Genomic DNA, 24,292 nt, shown 5'->3' on the forward strand with positions numbered 1-24,292 from the left:
TTGCATGCATGTGCTTGTACTAGCAGCACACAGGTCTGTAGGTCTTGTAAAAGATACAGGCACTCTGACATATAGGTGCCAACTCGTGGTTGGGAAGTGCCTGGAGATTTGGGGTTGGGTGGGGTGTAGAACCTGGGAAGAGTGGGGTTTTGGGGAGGGGAGGGGCCTCAGCAGGGTATAATGCCGCAGACTCCACCCTCCAAGCGGCCATTTTCTCCAGGGGAACTGATCTCTGTTGTTTGGTGATGATACTCTGACATCTGGTATCTGGGGAAACTCTTTTTAAGATGCTGAGCATCATCTTGTGGCTGTTTTATTGAAAACCAAACTAGCAAAACCAGGTATTGAAGGATGGCTGTGCCATGTTTGTAAATCTGAAAGCGGTGAAAGAATGCAGTTTAACGAAAGCAGAGTGGTTGCAGAGGCTGGTGTTACGCCAGGTAGGCACACTGACGTCCTGGATGCAAACACAATCTCCAGGTGAATTCACTGAACTGGGACTGAAGAACAGGAGCTCCTTCTTCTTTCTTCGACACGTCCTGCTCAATTAGAGTGCAGAGCTGAGCCGCTTCAACCTGGCACAGTTGCTGTGACTGTTGCCAACTCTGGACTGGGGGATTTGTGGCCATTCAGGGGGAGGGGCCCTGAGAAGTGGAGTTTGGAGTTCCCTCCTCTGAAGCAGCACTTTCCTCTGGGGGAGCAGACCTCTGTAGTCTGGAGAGCAGGTGTAATTCTGGGAGAGCTCCAGACCCCACCTGGATAATTTTGTATAAAACAAAAATAGGCGGTGGTTAATTAACTAACAATACAAGTTCATTCCAAAATCAATCTCGGCTTGACTTCGCGAACGAAGATTTAAGAAGAGTGCAGTAGTCCACGTCTGCTGCAGGCTCGCTGGTGGCTGACAAGACCAATGCGGGACAGGCAGATCCGGCCACAGTGGCTGCAGGGAAAAGTCCGATTTGGGGTTGGTGCTGTAGCAGTGCTATTCTTCCTCAATCTCCTTTTGTCCTCGAGACCAGCTATGCGTGCGTTCTCAAAGGAAGAGACAGCCTGGTGGATGGTGTGCCTCCATGCTTTGCGATCTGAGGCTAGGTCAGACCACTGGTGATGGTTGACCAAAATCAATACAACAATATATAAATTCCTGTACGTTGATACAAAATGCCTCATATCAGTCCAAACAGGCTCATCCAATTAATAAAGGGCTTGTGCAATGTCTTCTTCTATATATTAAATATAATAATTTCAGAATCTTGTAACGGATGCTCCAACGCCACCTCTGACATCGCTCACTAGCTGGCCAGCACGTTTCAGTCGCCCTTCCTCACAGAGTAGTAGAAAGTTGTCCGCAAGATGACAATTTCCAACCGCTGGAATACTTTCACTTTTATTCTGAAGAAGATATTTCATCACACTGCTTTTTTAAATGATCCAAATGCTTCATTACAGAACATAACACCCTAAGAATTTAATTAAGAAATTAATAAGCCAATTGGATGAACACTCAGGAGGGATTTCCAGAAGCCTGGATGATAAAGCTTTGTAGCCTTCCGTGGTTTTTTCCAGTGAGAATCAGAAACAGAATAAATTATTTTGAGCCAACATATCTAAATTCAGTTCATTGACAGAAGTAATTTATCTTCCAGAATCCAGTGTTGCTCTGGTTTTTGTGCAACCTGGGCATCGGATTTCCTTTTCTTTTGTGCTTTAGAGCAAAAAGGATGTACAGATGTCATATAGAGTCATGCCTGGAGGCATGGAAGTTTTTCTCCCCCTAGATCTCCTGTATTCATATTTGATACAACATGATCTTCCCCCAAGTCGCATGACCCACATGTGACTTTCTGGCATTTTGAAGAGAGGACTGAAGTCACTTCCAGGGGAAACCCTGAAGCGATGGCAGTCCTCTCTAGGGATCGTGAGGAATTTCAAGATAAAACCACAGAGTTTCCAGTGATTCCTAGAGAGGACTGACATCATTTCTGGCTTTCTCCCTGGAAGCGAGTCAAGCCATAAATTCAGCAGCCATTATTTTATTTTATCTCCCCCCTCCCTCCCCCCTCCGCTGCCACTGGAAACAGGAACTGGGGGTGGGGGATCCACACTCCTACCAGGGGACTTGCAACCCTATTGTGACATCTTCCAGAAGTCTGGCTTTGACTTAGGTGGTTTTTGAGCCTCACATTATAAGGCGTGAAGTTTTTCAGAGAGAGAATCTGAAATTGCCCTGAAGATTTAACAGAATCTGAAGGCCTACTTGAGACTAAGATATTGGCTGCAGTTTGAGCCTGATCTGAATGAGTAGAGAGAGTTCCCGCTTCTCCGTTCTGCTTGGGACTCTTTCCTTTGCCAGTATTTCTTCATCCTTTCCCCACATTCAGATGTGCACCAGAAAGTTTCTCTGCTGGTTTTTACTCATCTGTGTGTGGCCATGTTCTCTTGTAAGCCTTTCCTTCCAGCCTCAATAGCCAGCTCTGGGTTGGGAAATTCCTGGGGATTTTTGGGCTGGAGTTTGAGGAGGGAGCTTGGCAGGGCATAATGCCATCGAGTTCACTGTCTAATGCAGGCATTGATCTCTGTTGCCTGGAGATCATTGGAAATCCCAGGAGATCTCCAGCCACCACCTGGAGGTTGCCAACCCTGGCTTAGGAAACTCCTGACATTTGGGGGCGGGACATCCTATGGAGGGTGGGGTTTGAAGAGGTGGGGCTAAGTTCGCAGGGAAGTGATATCATGGCCTCTGTCCGCTACAGCTGCCATTTCCTCTGGGGGACCTGATTGTTGTAGCCTGGTATAATATAGTGGGTTCTATGCATGGAGGAGCCGCCAGCTGAGTGATCATAAGCTCTTTAATAGACATGCTATAGATCTTGGGGTCATGATAGATAACTCACTGAAAGTGTCAAGACAGTGTGCGTTTGCAATAAAAAAGGCCAATGCCATGCTGGGAATTATTAGGAAGGGAATTGAAAACAAATCAGCCAGTATCATAATGCCCCTGTATAAATCGATGGTGCGGTCTCATTTGGAGTACTGTGTGCAGTTCTGGTCGCCGCACCTCAAAAAGGATATTATAGCTTTAGAGAAGGTGCAGAGAAGGGCAACTAGAATGATTAAAGGGCTGGAGCACTTTCCCTATGAAGAAAGGTTGAAACACTTGGGACTCTTTAGCTTGGAGAAACGTCGACTGCGGGGTGACATGATAGAGGTTTACAAGATAATGCATGGAATGGAGAAAGTAGAGAAAGAAGTACTTTTCTCCCTTTCTCACAATACAAGAACTCGTGGGCATTCGATGAAATTGCTGAGCAGGCAGGTTAAAACGGATAAAAGGAAGTACTTCTTCACCCAAAGGGTGATTAACATGTGGAATTCACTGCCACAGGAGGTGGTGGCGGCCACAAGTATAGCCACCTTCAAGAGGGGTTTAGATAAAAATATGGAGCACAGGTCCATCAGTGGCTATTAGCCACAGTGTATGTGTGTATATAACATTTTTTGCCACTGTGTGACACAGAGTGTTGGACTTGATGGGCCGTCGGCCTGATCCAACATGGCTTCTCTTATGTTCTCTTATGTTCTTAATATGGCAACATTGCAAGACTGGGAATGGGGCCTACCGGCCCAATTTATATATACATCTCTGGATTCCCGCGCTAGCACATCATTGGGTCATTCAAACCAGCGGGGGCTTGTGATTGGTCTAGGGCTGCAGAGATTTGGATCCTGCAGCCCTTTGTTCCCAAGTCCCCCAGCTCAGTCCGTATGGCTCCAATGAGCCCGGCAGGCACATCCAAAGTCTTCACTTGAGTCCAAATACATAACACCGCTCCCCCCTTAGTTTGCAAGCTCCTAGTGGACATAGTCTTTTAGGTACACAGCCTTGCAATGCTCTCGTGTCGACCGCCTGAGCGCTGGTGTGGCTGGGGATGCGGCGGCAGCTCTTGGCGGCCTGGGCGTAGGGCTTGGTGCCAAGGGGATCTCGGCTGGCAGAGCCGGGTTCCCCACGGTATCTAGTTCAGGTGGTAGTCTTGGTTGCTCTGCCATCTCGGTTGCCGGCAGGGGTGTTGCTTATGGTCTTTCTGCTTCCTCCAGCTCGTACGATGCGGCATCTGCGTGGCTGTCGGATTTGCGACGCTCTCGTCCCCCTCCTCTCCGGGCGACTCGTGTGCCCATAATTGTGCCGCCTCATTGTGAAACCTTCCTTGGATGTAATCTCATACATAACAGCACCCAATATTCTGGAAACCCATGCTGGCCCATCCCCGAAGTTTTTAGCAAACGCTAAGTCCTCTTGTAGGTCAGGAGTTCGGTCTGGGTGCATACAGTCAAGCAGGGTAGTCAGCCGTCAGCCCATGAGCTGCTCAGCTGGACTATGGCCGGTGACGGTGCTGGGGGTGGAATGTTGTGCCAAGAGGCATTTGGCTAAGCGGGCTTCCCACTCTCCATGTATGATGCGGTGGAGTGTTTCGTTCGTAACCTGCACCATCCTCTCTGCTTGGCCATTGGTGGCGGGATGAAAGGGGGCCGACTGTATGTGCTTTATTAAGTTCCGGCCGCAGAAATCCTGGAACTCGGCCGAGGTGAAAGCCATCCCGTTATCCGATACCAACGTATCTGGGAGGCCATGGGTGGCAAAAACCCTGCGGAGGGCCCCTAGCGCCGCCCGCGTGGATGTGGATGCTACTGGAATTACCTCCATCCACTTAGAATAGGTGTCCACAATAATGAAGAATACCTGCCCCTGGAGTGGCCCTGTGAAGTCGAGGTGCAAACGGGACCAGGGGTTGCGAGTGGACTCCCAATGTTGTGCTGGGGCCCGGGGCGGCTGGTCGGGTCTCCTGACATGGCTGACATCCGGCCACCCAGGATTCAATTGCTTCATCTATCCCGGGCCACCACACATAGCTGCGGGTTAGCGCCTTCATGCACACAATTTCCAGGTGGGTCTCATGCAGGGCTATTAGGACTCACTGCCGCAGTACCGGGGGCACCACCACTCTACTTCCTCACAACAGACATCCTTTATGTACAGACAGTTCATCTCTATGAGATGCAAATACCAAGAATTCAGAGCCCACCCAGCCTTCCGGCCACCGCCTCCATACCCAGTCCAGAACTCGAGATAGAGTTTTGTCCTTGGAGGAGCAGCAGGCAATGTCCTTGGCATGCACTGGGCGGTCTGGGAGGGACTCTAACGACATGATCTGGCATGGCCCATCGCCTTCCCCGGGAGGTATTTGAGGTCGTACTGTTACCCTGGGAGGAAAATGGACCACCTCAGCACCCAAGGTTGGGGTGCATTTGGGGTGCTTGGTGGTCAGGGGCGAACAGGCCCAGTAGGGGTTTGTGGTCCGTCAGGATGGTGAAGGGCCAGCCATACGAGAAATCGTGGGATTTTTTAACCCCCGCCACAATGGCCAGGCCCTTTGTCTATCTGAGTGTAGTTTCGCTCCAGTTTCTGCAGAGTCCTCGAATAGTAAGCTACTGGAAACTCGCAGCCATCCAGTAGTACGTGCGCCAGAATGGCGCCCACCCTGTAGGGCGATGCATCGCATACTAAAACAACGGACAGCCTCTCGTTGAAGTGCGCCAGCAAGCTGTTGGACGTTAGAATGTCTTTTACAGCCTGAAAAGCAGCAGCTTGCCGGCGACCCCAAACCCATGGTGCTCGTTTGTCCAACAGTCTGTGTAAGGGCTCCGTTACCACTGCTTTGTGGGGGAGGAAGGCGTGATAGAAACTGAGGATTCCTAAGAGGAATTGTAATTCCGCCTTGTTGGTGGGAGCCGGCACATCACAAATGGCCTTTATTTTATCCTGAGTTGGGTGAATGCCGCTCGCGTCCACCGTATTCCCTAGGAAATCAATGGAGGGCACCCCCAACACACATTTCTCCCGTTTCACCTTCAACCCTGCCCCGTCGAACCTCTGCAACACAGCCCAGAGGCAGCTGGTGAACTCCTCTTTGGTGGCGGCTATCAGCACATCACCGAAGAACGGCTGGACCCCAGGAATACCTTTAAGAAGGGAGTCCATCAGGTTCTGAAAGATTCCCAGAGCCACACTGAACCCGAACTGCAAGCTCTTTACTCTGAAGGCCCCTCGGTGCGTAACGATAGTTTGCACCTCTGCTGTGGCGGCGTCCATAGGGAGCTGTTGGTATGCCTGTGCCAGGTCCAGTTTCCCAAAAATCTTTGCCCCCACTAATAAAGCTAGGACATGGCTCACCACTGGAACTGGGTAGGCATGGCCCTGCAGCACCTTATTAATCGTGCATTTGTAATGAGCACAGATGCGGATGCTGCCATTACCCTTGATCGGGGTGACAATGGGGGATTTCCACTTCGTGTTCGCTACTGGTTCTAGGACCCCTTGAGCCATGAGGTGGTCTAGCTCCTCTTCAATCTTGGGTCTCAACGCTAGGGACACGCACCTGGCCTTCAGCCATACGGGCTGCACATTCGGGTTTAACTGTAGCGCTACGGGGTCCCCTGTGTACGTTCCCAGAGTTTCGTCGTGCACAGCGGGAAATTCCTCGCACACGGTTTGGAAGTCTCTTTGAATGGGAGCGTGATGGATACCCGTTGCTAGTATCCCTAGGGCCTTGAACCAGGCCCACCCCAGAAGGCTACTCAGGCCCCCTTTGGCTACGATTAGGGGAAGCTTGCCCTTGAACCTCCTGTAAGTGACTTGGACCAGGCCCACAACCTCCCGCTTTGAAAAATTGCAGACTATGAATGGGGATGGTTGTAATTGGGCCTCTCCTCCTGGGCATAACCCCCTAAAGGTGCGGGCTGAAATGACCATCTGGCCTGCCCCAGAATCTACTTCCATTTTGCAGGGCTTGCCGTCAATGAATACAGTCACGTGGTACTTATCGGGGGACAAAAGGAGCAGTTGGTATACCTGGGTCCCTGCTGTGGAGAGTGCCTGTATGTCGTGGCGGCAGCCATCTTGTTGGTGTGGAGGTTTCCCTTGTCACTGTGCCAATGATCAGCAGACCCGGGCCAGGTGCCCGGCCTTTCTGCATGTGGCAGGTCATGCTCCGGAACCTGCAGGTGCATTGCTTGTGTGGCTCCCCACAGCTGGCACAGGTCTTGGGGGTGGTTGTTTCTGTCGGCCATTCTTGTGGCTTTTGTCGACTTGCCAGGTGCAGTTTCAGGGTATTGTCCCCGTCAGAGTCTTCCAACTCTGTGGCCAGTCGCAGATGGCAAGCGCTGGTGCCCAGGCGGCGGCCCTTCTCCTTACTTGCATCTTCGGCGGCAGTGGCTATCTGTAGCACCTTCGTCAGAGTAGGATCGTCTTCCGAACCAATCTTCCTACGTGCCTTCGAGTCCCGGAGGCCGTGAGTGAACTTCACAATCAGGGCATCTTCCAGTTGCATGCCATAGTCCGCCTTCCTTCCCATGTCACGCAAGCGGGCCAGGAAGATTGCGGCCGTCTCATTAGGTTCCTGGAATCTATCGAGGAACTGTAGCCTCCAGGTGAGGTGGGTAGGCTTCGGGACGAAATGGCCAGTCGGCGCCTTGATGATCTCATAGAAGGAGGATGCTTTGAGCATTCCTGGCACGACCAGGCCCTCTACGAGCTGTAGGGTTGCGATCCCGCAGTTGCTCAGCAGGATGGCCTTTTTGATTTCAGGTTCGTCATCCTTGATTCGTTCCGCCACGAGGTGGTACTTAAGTCTTTTGACCCAGGCCTCGGGCTGTGCTATGTCGAACTCTGGAATGGAGTTTTGCGATCCGGACGCGGTGGCCATGCCTGTTGCGTGGTAACACATGAGCTCCGTGAGTTTGGCGATGCTGGTTGGTCCTGGGCCTCGCTCATCCGGATCCCACCTTCGTTGCCACTATAATATAGCGGGTTCTATGCATGGAGGAGTCACCAGTTGAGTGATCATAAGCTCCTTAATAGACATGCTATAGGATATGGCTACATTGCAAGACTGGGAATGGAGCCTACCGGCCCAACTTATATTCATCTCTGGATTCCCACGCTAGCACATCATTGAGTCATTCAAACCAGTGGGGCTTTGTGATTGGTCTAGGGCTGCAGAGATTTGGATCCTGCAGCCTTTTGTTTCCAAGTCCCCAAGCTCAGTGTGTATGAGCCCGGCAGGCACACCCAAAGTCTTCACTTGAGTCCATATACATAACACCTGGAGAATCAGCTGTAATCTCAGGAGAACTCCAGACTCCACTTAGAGGCTGACAGAGCCCTGCTTCCAGACATTAGAAGAAATTCCTGTGTTTGTCAGATTTCCCCCCCCTCCCCGTCACTGGTGGGGGATGGGAGATAGGGTTGCTAGACCCAGATGGAGAGACTCCTGGAGGTCTGGGGATGGAACCTGGGGAGGGCAGTGGGATACAGTGACCAGAGTCCACCCTCCACAGCATCCCTTTCCTCCCAGGGAACTGATCTTGGTAGTCTGGGGTGAGCTGTAATTCCAGGGGATCGCCAGGTTCCACCTGGAGGCTGGCATCCCTAGAAATTTCTCTTTGCCCCTTTGGTTGGCATGAGTTAGGCTGTAGCAGGGCTTTTTTTTTTTTTTTAGCAGAAACTCCTTTGCATATTAGGCCACACATCCCTGATGTAGCCAATCCTCCTAGAGCTTACAGTAGGCCCTGTACTAAGAGCCCTGTAAGCTCTTGGAAGATTGGCTACATCAGGGGGTGTGGCCTAATAGGCAAAGGAGTTCCTGTTACAAAAAAAGCCCTGCTACAGCCTAACTCATGCCAACCAAAGGGGCAAAGAGAGATTTCTAGGGATGGTATTTACCCTCCCGCTTTACTACTGCACCCTTGTTTACTGATAGAATACTAGAAGTCTTGATGTGATCAAGCATATAATTGCATTGAGTTTCTTTTTTATGTAGAGTATCATTGGCGCTCTCATGCAACGCTGCACACAAAAACAGCATTTAAAAAGCATCTTGATGCAATTGCGAGCTTGATCATACCAGGATTTCTTTCCGAAGTGCTTTGTTAGTGCATTAGCAATGGTGGGGAGGGAGAGGCTCAAAGGAGCAGAAAGCTCCTCACAAATTGGGCCTGTGCAAACCAAAGGAGAGTTCCTAATGCTTTGGGACAGATCCAAGGTATTTCGAACTCTACAGTCCAGGGAAAAGGTTGGATGAATAGGATTTGGAACATCTCTAAAACTGTGGGGCCTGGATTGCTAACTCTTGTTCGGGAAATACCTGAAGGTTTGGGGGGCAGAGCCTGGGGAGGGCAGGGTCTGGGGAGGGGAGGGATCTCAGCAGGGCATGGTGCCATAGTGCCTACCTTTCAATGCAGCCATTTTCTCCAGGGGAACTGATCTTGGCTCTCTGGAGGTCTCCTGTAGGCTTCCCAACCCTCCCACCCTGGCGGGGGACCCCCGAATTTTCAGCCTCCTGCCCTGCTCTTAAAAAATCTGGGGGCGGGGGGGAGAGAGAACATACCTGTAGGCATCATGTTGTTTTACAGCTTGGGATCCGTTTTTAAAATGTGTCCCTTTAAGGCTGCACAGGAAACAGGAACGGCCCCTCCCTTTCTTTTCCTGTGCAGCTTGCTTTCGTTTTCACAGCGAGCAAATTCTGCTGGAAGAAGACCAAGTACGGTAAGTATTTGTGTGTGTGTGTGTGTGTGTGTGAGAGAGAGAAGGAGGGGGCAGGGAGGGGGATTCCCTGGTATGGAGCCCCCCCTTTAGAAAGCATGGGGGGGGGAATGTCTACTAGGCACTCTATTATTCCCTATGGAGAACGATTCCCATAGAGAATAATAGGGAATTGATCCATGGGTATTGGGGGCTCTGGGGGGGGCTATTTTTTGAGGTAGAGGCACCAGATTTTTAGTATAGCAGCTAGTGCCTCTCCCCAAAATACCCTCCAAGTTTCAAAAATATTGGACCAGAGGGTCCAATTCTATGAGCCCCAAAAGATGGTGCCCCTATCCTTAATTATTTCCTATGGAAGAAAGGCATTTAAAAAGGTGTGCTGTCCCTTTAAATGTGATGGCCAGAACTCCCTTGGAGTTCAATTATGCTTGTCACATCCTTGTTCCTGGCTCCACTCCCAATGTCTCCTGGCTCCACTCCCAAAGTCTCCTGGCTCCGCCCCCAAAGTCCCCAGATTTTTCTTTAATTGGACTTGGCAACCCTAGTCTCCTGTAATTCTGGGAGATCTCCAGGCCCCACTTGGAGGTTAATAACATAAACCCAAAGGGTTCCTATGACCCACATTATTGTAATAATAAACATACATTTATTACAAGAAAGACAGGCGAATACTACAATTCTCAATATATAGCCATTGAGGAAATTCCATGCCTAGGGAAATTTATGAAACAGGAAGTGGAATTCCTGTTGCCAGGGGTGGAATTCTAGCGGGAGCTTCTTTGCATATTAGGCCACACACCCCTGATGTAGCCAATCCTCCAAGAGCTTACAGGGCTCTTAAGCTCTTGGAGGATCGGCCACATCGGGGGTGTGGCCTAATATGCAAAGGAGCTCCTGCTAGAATTCCACCCTTGACTGTCGCACACACATCTTTTCACGGGGTTTGATGCCATTGGAACATGACCACATGCATCAAATCTACTGGAATCGACATGATTAATATGAACTGAGTATTTTATTACTGGACTGAGTTTCAATGGCTATATATTGAGGATTGCAGTATTTGCCTTTCTTTCTTGTAATAAATGTATTTTTATTACTATAGTAATGAAATGAAATGTTCTCTTCCCTTACGCCCATCTCGCATCTGTCTGGCCACTTCCTGCTTCTTTGCCTCTGAGCTCTTTCAGAAAAAGGTGATCCCGTCTCCTTTAAATCTCGTGCTCTTGGCCATGTCTTCGGGCTCCTAAAGCAAGTCCTGCTGCATCCTCATTTCTTAAAAATTGTCATTATGGGTGTCAGAACTCCCTCCCCCCCACCACCTAATTCTGATATGTCACCTTTTTTCCAATTGTGGCATCTCAGATGAGCGGCTGTTTTATTTCCTTTCTTCCTAATTATAGGGAAATGCGGGGAGCTTTATGGCCAATCTCTGCCGTGCCACTTGAGGTGTAAAATTACTTTGCTGTCAGCTCAGCCCTCGTTGGTGAACTGTGACTTGGCTATGTAATAATGTTGCACTTCTGCATATAAATACTCTTATTTCCTGACATTTAATTTTATTCGACTGTGTGTTACATGTTACGTACCATGAGACAGCTTCTTACTACTCATTCTTATCACAGATGGACAAATGTTTCCTCTTTCATTTCTACGCTTTGCTGTCGGTTTTTGTAGATTTAGTTCTATTGTGTGCATGGATTTGTATGTAATGCACAGGTCGTGCAGCATCTGTATGTTCAGTGATTATCTGTCTACTGTTAGCCACCCGTGGCTTTGATCTGCAGATATCTAAACCCACAGATTGGGGCCATGTGGAGGCTAAACAGATCTTTCTGCACACTTGGGAGACTCCCCCAGAAAATCTGAAATGATTACATTTTCCCCAGAGTAAAATAAAAATGAGAAAAAGCACTGTCTTTGCATGCACAGACAACACACTCTAAATCTGTGGAGGCTGGGAGCTCCGTTGGAGCCCGGCACTAGCTGCAGAGGAACCCTGGAGTGCTAGTGGATGTCAGGAGTTGCTTGGGATCTGGCTATGGCAGCAGTGGACACATGGGAACCGCTTAGGCTTCCCAACCCTCCCGCCCTGGCGGGGAACCCCAGGATTTCCACCCTCTTCCCCCGCTTCCCCAAAAAACGGAAGCGGGGGGAGGGGGAAATGGCACCAGGGAGCATGGCGAGCCGCCGCATGCCGGAACGGCCAAGGCTGCCGCGCCACGCAGCTGCCGCCTCCTCCCTGCCCACCGCAGCTGCTCCTCCGAGATGGGCCCAGGCTGAGCCCATCTTGGAGGAGCAGCCAAGAGGCGGCAACAGCGCAGGCAAAACCAGAGAAGGGGAGGGCGGAGGCAGGCCAAGAGCATGGCGAGCCGTGAATTCGGGCCCTTCTAGGACCCGGACTCGCGGCTCGCCACGCCCCCGGCCTGCCTCCACCCCCCCCCTCCGATTCCACCCCAGAGGCGGAGCGGGCGAGGCTGCCGCGCCGCTGCCGCCCCCCCCCCCCCTCCCGGCAGCTGCTCCTCCGAGATGGGCTCTGCCGCCTCTTCTCCGCTCGCCGTGGCTGCTCCTCCGAGATGGGCTCAGCCTGAGCCCATCTCGGAGGAGCAGCCACGGTGAGCAGAGAAGAGGCAGCAGCCGCGCAGCGGCGTCGCCCGCTCCGAGACGGGGCGGTTCGCCACGCTCCCAGGCGCCGTTTCCCCCCCTCCCCCTAGCTCCACCCCAGTGTCTCCTGGCTCCACCCCCAAAGTCCCCAGATATTTCTGGGATTGGACTTGGCAACCCTAGAACCGCTTGGGGCTTAGCCACTTCAGCAGCAGGCACAAGGAGCTGTTTGGCGCTTGGCTGCCACCGCAGTACATGCTGGGATCCACTCAAGGTACAGCCAAGGTTGCAGACACCAGTAACTGCTTGGGCCTTAACCACCACCCCACACTGCAGCACAGATTGGGAGCTGCTTGGGGCTTGGAGCAGCTCCCAGACACTGGTGTGGCAACGGCCCAAGGTGAGTGCTAGGCCCTGGCAGAGCTGGCCTTGCACTAGGCAGACTAGGCAATTACCTAGGGCGCCTGTCTTTTGGGGTCGCCGAATTGGGCACCTATCACATGACTCGGTGATGTTATCAGTGGGGGGGGGGGCGCCAGAAGTTAGCTTTGCCTGGGGTGCCATATAGTCTAGGGCTGGCCCTGGGCCCGGAACGTGCTGGCTCAGCTATGGGGGGGGATTCCCCCCTGCAAGTTTTATAGCCCCTCCCTTGTATATATAACACACCTACATACAAATAATGCGTAAGTAATTTATTGACACCCAAGTGAACTCTGAAAAGTAAGTACAGTTTACAAGAAAACCCAGTGTGAGGCTACAGAAACAGCTTGAAATAAAAATCTGCAGATCCAATTTGCACCTGGCAAAAATCCGGAAGATTAATTCAATAACAAAAGCTAATGGTTTTCGGATTGCCTGAAACAGCGTGAATGGAAGAAGAAATTTCCACAGAGTATTCCAAATGGGCAGCAAGCCCAGGAGACAGGATTTTCTTTCTCTTTTATATTTTTGGATGCGTGTGCACCTTGGGGAGGCAGCATTGTTTGGCAGGGACAGCAGCCGTCTCCACTGCAGATGGCTGTCCTACCGGGTCTCCAGGCAGGCTCAAGTAATTCTGTTGCTGTCTTTAACCTTCTGCATCTGGTATTGTCTGCAGCTTAAGGCCAAAGCTTTGAATATTCCATGCTAAAAATGTCCCCTGCCCTGCATAAATTAGGCAAATAGAGCAGATTTACAAAATGCCTTCGGTTTTGCATACATTATTCTGCATCCTTACCATTTTCATAACTTATTCATTTATGCTGGTCAAAAGGCCTGTGCAATACACTGGATAGACTCAGAAAACCCTCCTGGAGCCACCAAGATGGTCAGTGACGGGACAAAAGTAGAAACTTTTAGTAGAAAATTTTCAGTTGGAATTAGGGATCGTCAAACACCAATTGGTTTGGCTCATGTTCTGTTCTAGCGTTGCCAGCCTCCAAGTGGTGACTGGAGATCTCCTGGGATTACAACTGATCTCCAAACCAACAGAGATCAGTTCACCTGGAGAAAAAGGCCACTTTGGAAGGTGGACTCTGTGGCATTATAACCCACTGAAGCCCCTCCCCTCCCTCCTCAGGCTCCACCCCCCAAATCTCCGTTATTTCCCAACCTGGAGCTGGCAACCGTGTTCTGCTCTTGTGAGCAGTGAGCCAGTTTTTCACTGAACAATTCATGAGCAGGTGAAGACTGTTAATTGGGTTCCTTTTCAGGTATTTAAAAAATGTAATATACTACAGCACAATAGGAAGTGTCTGATGCATGAATATCTTCACACCACCCAGTGGAAGTCCTAGTTTCCCCTGTCCTCCACAGGCCTAACTATACCACCCAGCTGCCAATAGCATAAAGAAACAGAGAGAAAATCAAGTCAATCAGCCAGTGATTATAAATGTGTTTTCCCCCTACCATTTGGTATTTGTTTAACTCAATGCTAATAAACAGTTATTTCCTACAATGGCATTTTTACATAGCCTTATTGGAGTTGTAGTACCAAGCCCCGTGATGCAGTGTGGTAAAGCTGTAGTACTGCGGTCAGAGCTCTCTGCTCACGATCTGAGTTCGATCCCGGCAGAAGCTGGGCTCAGGTAGACAGCTCAAGGTTGGCTCAGCCTTCCATCCTTCTGAGGTCGGTCAAATGAGTACCCAGCCTGCTGGGGGGAAAGTGTAGATGACTGGGGAAGGCAATGGCAAATCACCCTGTAAAAAGCCTGCCATGAAAACGCTGTGAAAGCGACGTCACCCCAGAGTCGGAAACGACTGATGCTTGCACAGGGGACTACCTTTTTTATCGGAGTTGTAGTTTTCTCCTTTCCACATAATTTAATCTTGACCTAATCATATATGACCCTGGGAGAGAGAGATGTAAAAGTGCCTGCAAGGTGGAAGAAAATGGAAATTCACCACTGAATTCACCTCCACCAAAGAGCTGCAGTTTTTTGACAGCTGTTCTGCTAGGCAGTGGCTAGCAGAGAGATCCAAGGCTTGGCTCATGATTGATTTCAGCAGTCAAAAGTGGCAAGTTCACCTGCCAAACATGCGTCTTGTGAAGATCACGGCTTCTCTAGTCAGGATAACATTGTTCACACATAAATTTTCTAAGGCTGAGCTACTGAGTTACTGTCAGCTCTGACCCCTCCCAACTCCCCCTATCTAGAAGACAGAAACCAAAGGTACAAGACTGTCAGATCAGAAGGCTTCCAACATCTCTTGAATCTTAGAGAACATTTTGTTCCACTTCAAAGCACTTCTACTATTTTTGAACGCATATTGTTCTGGCTGGATAATGACTGTCAAGGTTTCCTCTCACCCCATGCCTGGGATGAGAAGACCCTTGTTCAAAGTAAACAAAGCAAAACAAGTTACAAAACATTAGAGAGAGACTAATTCTCACTCTAGTCTAAAAGGCATCTGCCATCAGTCTTTTCTTGACTATTTCCCAGCATCACCAGAATGAAAAGACAAGCCTCTGGGCCTCTCAGGGAATTAACAAGAAAGTCAGCCCTGCAAGGTGGGCTTGCAGTGTGCGCTTCCAAAACTAGGATATTACACAGGAGGTGGTCTAGTCCAAGACTCCTGGATTTAGGCTTTGAGGGTTACAGGAGACAAGAATCCATACAAGGTTATAAAATATAATTGATTTATTAAACTGCAAAAATATTAAAAGACAAGACTGTGAAGGTTAAAAAAAACAGATCTAAGCATATCCAGCATAGCTAGTCCACAAGATTTTTAGGTTCATCATCAAAACTCTGGTTCTCAGAAACGTCAGGGCCTTAGCCCATACAGGAATAGCAATTCAAGGTGGACCTCAAGCAAGACTGAGCTAGGCAACCACTGACATAATTTCTGCTGAATGGCCACCAAACTAGTGCAAGACAAAAGGCCAGCTAAATGAATCAGAGCTCATGAAATTCCACTGGATGGGAGTGGGGGAGCCAGGAACTGTTTGAAAACTGTGAGGAAATTTTTTTCTCCTTAGACAGGGATTTGTGGCACTGGGTAAGAGCATCAGATTAGCCAGGATTTTTTTTTATTTGGCTTTTAGGTAGGATTCAGGGAGGCTTAGGGAGAAAAGCTTATTGTTAGGTTATAAATAAGCACCTTGGTAAAAGCTTCAGTACCAAATATCACTGGGCAGTTTCTGAGAACCACAGACTGTGAGGTGAAAGGGGAAACCTACACCTTTGAAAGAAACTACATTTTTGTAATCAGGTTGGGTAAACCTCCTAACCCAAGGTAAATGTTCTGGGGAACAGGAGAGAAGAAAACTTGCCTCAGTGTTTGCTGTAGATTGTCCCAGTTACAAAGCATTATATGTTTTTCGGAGAAAGGTTGCAACCACATGTCACGATTGAGGGTTGTTTTACCGATTTAAGCTAAAACGTTCCATTCGTAACACTCGATCTGTTAAACAACGTTTTAGTCCAGTGACACCAACACAGTTTTATTCAAGGTATAAGCTTTTGTTTGCATGAACGCAAAAGCTTATAACTAGAATAAAACTGTGCTGGTCTTAAAGGTGCCATTGGACTCAAACTTTGTTTTGCTGTTCAGGCCAACACAGCTATCCACCGGAATCTAACTTAATCTGTTGAATACCTGGGGTTCCCTCACCCATAAAATAAAATCAGTTATTTTGCCTTCACCCATGTCTTGTCTGTCCAGCTGAACATTTAGTAAAGTGGGGGGCTTAAATTGAACTCATAAATACACCCAGTATTATTATAGAAGTGTCTGAAGAAAAGACTTGTGGGAGATGTGTGGTTTACAGGCTGCCAACCATCATATAAAGTGGTGTCACCTTAATGTGGGCAGTTGGTGATTCAAATCTGAAGGGAAGCTAGTGTGAGGAAGGGCTCATTTTAGAAGGGCATCCATAAAGGACCCTGATGTAAGGCTGCCAGGTCCCCTTGCCATCATGACAAGGGGATTTAGGGGACATTCCAGGGGGGTGGAACATTATGGGCCTTTTCACACTTACCGGTGGAAACCAGAAGGGAGTCGGTATTGTGCCACCTTGCAGTAATCCGAGAGAGGGATGGGAGTTTTCAGACACATGTTGTTTCCCCCGGTAGGGTTCCGTGATTGAAGCAAGCCATTTCACACTGTTCCGCTTTTATCTCGCTTCCACTAGCGCCAGCCGTTTTCACCTGCCGGTGCGCGATCTCCGGCTTATTTTTTTTGGGGGGGAACATCGGGCAAAGATTGCTATAGCGCTATAGTGACGTATCACAACAGCACCACCATAGAGATGGCTAGGCTCCATTGAGATAAGTTACCAAGTTTCAGCGGCGGCTATCTCTGACATCTTAATGGAACCCAGGCATCCCTATGGTGATGCTGTTGTGATACGTCGCTATAGCACTATAGTGCTATAGCGATCTTAGCCAGATGTTAAAAAAAAAAAAAGCCGGAGATCGTGCGCCGGCGGGCAAAAAAGGGCATGAAAACTGCTCCCGGATTAGATACTGGAAATTTCACACAGCGCCCCATACCGATTTCAACCCGGAAGGAGGGGTTGAAAACTGGAAGAAGCTGCTCTTTGTTAGTAACGACTCAGGCATGCCTCACTATCGGGACAGCCATGGGACTGTGTGAAAAGGTGACAGTATTCCGGTAGCAGCCAGTTACTGAGTCGGGTCTGTCTGAAATGCCAGCAGAAACCCGTTACTGTTCAGTAACTGACCAGCTTCCATACCGGAATACATAGGCTGTGTGAAAAAGTTCTATGTTTGACATCCCAAACACAGTGATGTCACTCGGAAGTGCAATGTCCCTGTTTGGAGGTGGTTTCCCCCAACAGCCAGCTGGCTAGCAGCAGATCAAATCCCCCCAAAATGAGGAAAACCCAGTGGGATCTTGGAACTGGCAACCCTACACTGATGGAATTTAAGACAACAGAATCTTAAACATACCAAAACTTTGAGCATAGGGCCTAGTTGCTTCACAGTAGGGCTGCCAGCCTCCACACAGCACCTAGAGATCTCCTGCCATTACACTTGACCTCCCGATGACCAAGATCAATTCCCCTGAAGAAAATGGCTGCTTGGGAGATGGATTCTATGGCATTTTACCCTGCTGAGCTCCCTCAGATTTAGGGTTGCTAACCTCCAGATGGTAGCTGGAGATCTCCTGGGATCACAAAAGATCCCCAGATTATAATATTATTACATCGTGGTCTCCTACTGTTGAATATCTGTCTGCTGAAAATATTTTCCACTCTAATCCTTATTTTCATAAAATGTGTTATCTGTAATAGACCTCTGTATGCAAAATGTTTTTATATCTTTGGTCAATGATAAGTTTTGAATATGTAGATAGGGTTTTTTAAAAAAAAAATCATTAACAAAAGAATTATTAAAACAAAAACAACAGATCCCTAAATGACGGAGATCAGTTCACCTGGAGAAAATGGCTGCCTAGGTGGGTGGGTTTTATGGTATTTTGCCCATTGAAGTCCCTTCCCTTCCCTCCCCAAGCCCTGCCCTCCTCAGTCTCCACCTCCAAAATCTCCACATATTTCCCTATCTCACAGCTTTATCTTCCTCAGTCTTCATAACCGCCACACACCTTTTCTAAGACTTCAATGGAGTGAAGGGCATATCTCTGCTGAGGATCGCAATGGCAGTTGCTGAGAAGTGTTTCAGCCTCCATCTTCTGTTCTGTGTACATTCAGATGTTGTACTGAAAGACCTTTGGATTAGCTACATTGTCTTGGAAACGAATTGAAGGCAAAATGAAACACAAGATGCTGGAGTCTAAAAATGTAAATTTAAGGATCTAAAAATGTAAATTTAACAAGACAGTAGGGATTGCGATGATGAGTAAGGAGGCGTTAAGACTTCAGCAGTGTGGTTGTGGTGGTGGTAGTCCCAAAAGAATATGAGCTGAAATGGTCTCTCATGTTCTTCTGGACTGCCCTTTCTATAGCAGTCCACGAGCAAGATACCTAGATGCTCTGCTCTTCAACCATCAAGGCCTCTCTGTCAATGCCAAGGTTCGCTTTTTACTCCACGGGAAACACAGTTTTGTTATTACTCACGTTGCTTGCTTTTTACAGGTTGCGATCCAAATCAGGGAGGCTTTTACTCATGCATAGCTCACAGCTATTTTATGTCATTTAACTTTTGCTGATTTTTTTTAAAGTTTTATTTTATCCCACAGTGTTATTGTTGGTTTTTAAAGTATACTGTACCCTTATATCAATGCCAATAAAAGTCTATGGTATCAATATGAGCTGAAGGGGAAAATAATAAGGTTTCAGGGGTCTGTGAGACCACATAAGAACTAACACTGGGGGTCCTTACAGACTCCAGATTTCATACCTGTGTGACATTAGTCCATAATATACCTTGATGAAGTGGGATTGTTTTTATATTACATCTCATAAAACTGAAGGCAGTTTTCTTAGCATTAATATGGAGCCATTGTTCCCTGTGGTTTGCTTTGCTTTCCACAGAGTGCCGAGTAATGAAAGGGACCCCCGCGACTACTCCAGGCAGCAAGTCATCCCCAACACCTCAGAAGAGTTCGGCCAAGAGCCCAGCCCCTGTGCGCCGGAGCAAATCCCCCGCTGATTCAGGTAACCTTCAAGATGGTGAGTGGCCATTTTACGCAGCAGATGTTGAATTTTTCATCAAGGCTGTCAAGCCTCATTCACACACGGGCACGATTTTTGGAAGTACATTGCATGTGTTTTAATTCTGTGATTTTATGTGGGGTTTTGTACGTGTGTTTGCTGTGGTTTAAAATAAGGGCTTCTATGGTAGCTGTATCCAAGGGGGTGAAATTGACTAGATTTGTTCAGATGGTTTGCGAAAGAAGGGAGAGGAAGAGAAAGGGTTGCCAACTCTGGGTTGGGAAATATCTGGAGATTTAGGAACTGGAGCCTGGGGAGGGGAGGGACCTCAGAGGGGTGTACTGCCAACGATTCCACCCTCCAAAGCAGCCATTTTTCTCCAGGGAACTGATCTCTGTTGTTTGGGGATCAGTTGTAATTCCAAGAGATCTCCAGGCCTCGTATGGAGTTTGGCAACCTTAGAGAGATTGAGTGAGGTGATTTAGACAGAGAGAAGTCTGTGTTCTTAGAGTGGAAGGTATCTGCCTAAGTGGCAAATGCCTGAACGTCGTTCTGATTAGGTCTATTTAGGGAGCTCTAAGAAAGAGAATAGATCTGAGCCCATCTTGCAACCGAGAAGCTAGTAGTATAACGGAAACCAATCTGCTTTTGAACCACAGAGAAACCATTAAGCTTTTTTTTAATAAACTGGTTGCTTTATTTAGAATAAAGGATGCCCTTTTAACTCAGAGCCACCCCATCATTCTGTCATGCTACTGAATATAATGAAGCCATCTTGTTCTTCATATATGAACATATGAAGCTGCCTTCTACTGAATCAGACCTTTGGTCCATCAAAGTCAGTATTGTCTTCTCAGACTGGCAGCGGCTCTCCAGGGTCTCAAGCTGAGGTTTTTCACACCATTTTGCCTGGACCCTTTTTTGGAGATGCCGGGGATTGAACCTGGGACCTTCTGCTTACCAAGCAGATGCTCTACCACTGAGCCACCGTCCCTACCCCGTCCCTACCCCTTCGGGTTGAACTAGTATCATTAGGGAACTTTTAGGAAGTTAAGGACACAGTATAATGTAGGAAATTTCAGAGCATTACAGAGAGGTGCCATTGTAGGTGTTGCATACAAGACATTGCAAAAAGGGACAAAATGTTGCAAACACCTTTAGGATTTATTTATTTTTTTAAATCGCCATGGGCCGTGTGGGATTCACTTTTCAGGGCTGCCTCTTTTGAGGCAACTCCAGAAGCTTAAGGATAAAAAAGATACATGAGAGCCCCAGGTCCTGATTGGAAGACAGATGACGCTTTGCTGGACCTTAATCAGCAGGTCTGGTTTGTGGTTGGTGCCTGGAAGGGAACTCCCTCATGTACACTCCCTGGAATTCCATGACGGGATATGCATGGAACAAACAGCAGGACTTCTTCTCATGTGAACATCTTCTGGTTCCAGGGAGGCTATCATGGCATGGCAAGGATCGTCACTGTTGGTTCCCCTTGCATGGCTCCTTCATTCATTGGTTACTAGAGCAAATGGCCCTTCTTTTAGCCATTTCATCTACACAAACGCTTACAAGAAGACCCTGCCAGGTGACCGGAAACTGCCAAATTCTGAATTATTTTTAGTCACAATTGCCTGGAAGGCAAACTCATCTCCCATAAGAGATGAATAATTTTTTTTTGGGGGGGGGGGGGGAGTGTGGCTAATATTTAAAGAAAGCAGCTCAAACTCAAAGGTAATCGGCTCTGAGTGCCTCTGGAGAGGGCAGTGCTGCCCTTTTTGTGGACTTCCTAATGGCAACTGGTTGGGCAATTTTAAAAACACAATGCAAAGTTAGATGGATTTGGGGACATTCTGACATTTTCGTGCTGCCTTCACCTTCCCCTACTCAAAGGAACAGTTTCTCCCGGAGGAGAAGAGGGGAGGGCTGTGACTTAGTGGAAGATCCTCTGCTTTGCACGCAGAAGGGGTGCAAAGGTTCAGTCCCTGCCATTTCCCGTTAAAAGGGACTAGGCAGGAGGTGAAGTCAAAGAACTCTGCCTGAGACCCTGGAGAGCTGCTGCCAGTCTGAGTAGACAGTACTGATCTTGATAGACCAAGTGTATAATAAAAGTATTCAGTATATGGTGGCTTCATGTGAGAGAGGAAAGGAAAGAACGTTATTACCTTTTGGTCCTATCTTTCCTTCAGAGGTCTCCTGAGTCCTCCATTTTCTCCTCAAAACAACCCTGTTAGGCTGAGCGCCACAGACCAGCTGAAGGTCACCCAGTAAGTTTCATTGTGTGGGGAGATTTAAAGCTGGCTCTCCCCAACCATAGTACAGTACAACCCTGTGATCACTACATCGTACCAGCTCTTGCTTGAGGATACAAGTTATTTATTTTTTTCAGCCAACCCTCATCTTCTACCACTGTGGAAGGAGTCAGTGTGATGTAGGGGCTAGAGTTCCAAACCAGGAGAGACAGTTTGGTTTAGTGGTTAAGTGAGTGGACTCTAATCTGGGAGAAACGGGTTTGGTTCCCCACTTCACCTCCCCATGCACCCACTGATGTGGCCTTTGGTTAGTCACAAGTTATCTCAGAGCTGTTTCTCTCAAGAGCAGTTTCTGTCAGAGCTCTCTCAGCCCCACTTACCTCACAGGATGTCTGTTGTGTGGGGGAGGAAGGGAAAGGAGACTGTAAGCGGGTCTGAGACTCTGACTGAAGGGCAGGGTATAAATCCAGTCTCTTTTCTTCTTCTTCATCTGGGAGACTCAGATTCAAATCTCCTGTCTGTCATGGGACCTTGGGCCAGTCACATACCTTCTCCCCCAAAGCTACCTCACAGGGTTGTTGTGAGGCTAAAATGGAGGAGAGGAAAATAATGTAAGCCACTTTAGTTCCCCATTGTGGAGGAAAGTGGAATATAATTGAAGTCAAGTAAGTAAATAAATTAAAGTCCAAGGAACTCAAGTAAGTATACCTTGTTCTCCTAATCCACACATACTGTAGCTAACAACAACCCTTTGCCTAGCCCTCATCAACGGGGATTCCACAGAGGAAAGCGAAAGTCTTGTGTCTTAGTCTGTCGAGGAATAAATAGCGTCTGTCAGAGCTCTTGCAATTTACAACCCCGCCCACAGCCTTATCAACCATCCCTTGTGGCAGCAGACATTTTGCTAGTTTTATTTAACACTTATTGCAAATATGCTAAGTAAGATCTTGGCTGGAACAGATTAAAGGAGACACATGGGAAGGGGGAAATGGCGCTGAACAAAAACATGATTAATAATACATTATCTGGCCCCAAGTTTATACAAAACTTACATGTTTTATTGTGATGAAACTGCGTAATAAAACCTTTAGCCGTTGCTTATGACTTTGGCGGCATGTTATAGCCAGCTGTTCTGTTTTCTGACCCAGCCATCTTTTGCCTAAATCAGATGAAAGGGGGAATTTAGGCTGGAATCAAACACCGTTTTATCAGTGGAAAACATCTGTATCTTGGCACGCATTTCCTGGGTCTGGCAGCATTCTCGTTTGGATGATGAACAGGCAGACCGTGTCCGCGAATGGATTCGTTCAGTATTCCTGCCATTCAAACCCTGTCGCTACCAACAAGGGTGAATATTTGCTGAAACCATGCCGGTGCCTAAAATTAAAATTTCTCATGAACATAGGTAAAGCCAGAGTAATCTTTAAAGACAAAATCACCATTGATTTTCCCCCTATGATTTTGTCTTGTGGCAAATCGAATGCAGGGTCACCGAGAAGGCTTGTCCCTCCATTCCGCTTCTGGAGGGCGGTCCACTTTTTAAAAGTGCCGTGCATATTGTATATTTACCCACTTACATGTTCCTCGTTAGCCTTATTCTTTAACAAGCAGAGATGTTTTTAAAAGTATTGCAATACTGGATGACTGCCTTTGTGACAACACAGTTGCTAGCCAGTTCGCACCGTATGCTGTTGGCATTTGCTGGAAACTTGAAGGCCCAGTTTGTTCATGGCTCATTGCTGGAGAAGAAAAGGGAGGGCTGGAAACAGCGAGGAGACTTTCAAGCCAGCTCCACTGCTCTTGTGGTTGCCAGCGGATGCGGTTGTCTGGATGCTTTCCAGGTTCTAGATGGTCGTTTTCACACTCACCTTAATCAGCAGCGACGCCCCTCTTCACCGCGCAGGATCTGCGCGGATTTCGCACTAATTGCCGCGGAGCACCCAGGAGAGCCGGAAAGTCCCGGCGCTTTTGCGGCGCAAACGGAAACCGCCAAAAACCAGTTTCCGTTTGCGTCGCAAAAGCGCCGGGACTTTCCGGCTCTTCTGGGTGCTCCGCGGCAATTAGTGCGAAATCCGCGCAGATCCTGCGCGGTGAAGAGGGTCGTCGCTGCTGATTAAGGTGAGTGCGAAAACGACCGATGTGTCACGTTTTATTAGGCCAGGGATCCGTGGCTGTCCTCAACCGAACACCTGGCAGAACATCTCTGCTTTACAGGCCCTGTGGAATTCCATCAGGTCCCGCAGGGCACAGATGTTATTCAGCAGAGAGTTCCACAAAGTCAGGGGCAGGACCAAAAAGGCTTTGGCCCTGGTCAAGGAAAACTTGGCATCTACAAAGGATTGGTAACTTCCAGATTGGGCTTGTAGTTTTCCCAGCATTACAACTCTTCAATCTATTAAGGTTACGAACAAATAAAAAGACTGAGCTTATTTTTGAGCATCCTCAGATGCTGCTCACAATTGTCGAGCCACTGAGATTCAAGTTCAGAGAAAGTCCCCCCATCATAAATTCCTGCATTGGTCATGTTTCTGTTTCAGTTATTGGTTCCCTGCAATGGTTCCCTTTTCTCCCCAGAATTCCCACTAATATTTCGTTGAGTTTTTAAAGAGTTAGGCATTCCATCTTTTTAGTAAAGAGCCCAAAGCATCTGCTGAGGCTCTCCTGAACCAGGAAACATGCATAGAAAAGGGGGGAATGTTCTGTTTAATACCACAGGTGCTCAGTGCTAGTGAAATATTTAAAAGGAGGTGGCAGGAGGCTGTCTCCAAGCCGTGTGATTAT

General features: G+C 48.2%; 1 protein-coding gene across 2 annotated transcripts in view; it reads left to right on the forward strand.

Annotated features, from left to right (window-relative positions):
- The window catches only part of DCX (doublecortin), a 182,439-nt gene that overhangs the window by 134,651 nt on the left and 23,496 nt on the right, over nucleotides 1–24,292 (forward strand). Inside the window, exon 4 of one of the 2 annotated variants that reach the window (XM_060249729.1) lies at nucleotides 19,146–19,283. In XM_060249729.1, coding sequence (XP_060105712.1) covers nucleotides 19,146–19,283 — 138 coding nt within the window. The remainder of the gene's footprint in view (nucleotides 1–19,145; nucleotides 19,284–24,292) is intronic. The other variant, XM_060249730.1, reaches the window with a different exon arrangement.

This window comes from Heteronotia binoei, chromosome 11, assembly GCF_032191835.1.
Source record: "Heteronotia binoei isolate CCM8104 ecotype False Entrance Well chromosome 11, APGP_CSIRO_Hbin_v1, whole genome shotgun sequence".
In the NCBI taxonomy this organism is placed as follows: domain Eukaryota; kingdom Metazoa; phylum Chordata; class Lepidosauria; order Squamata; family Gekkonidae; genus Heteronotia; species Heteronotia binoei.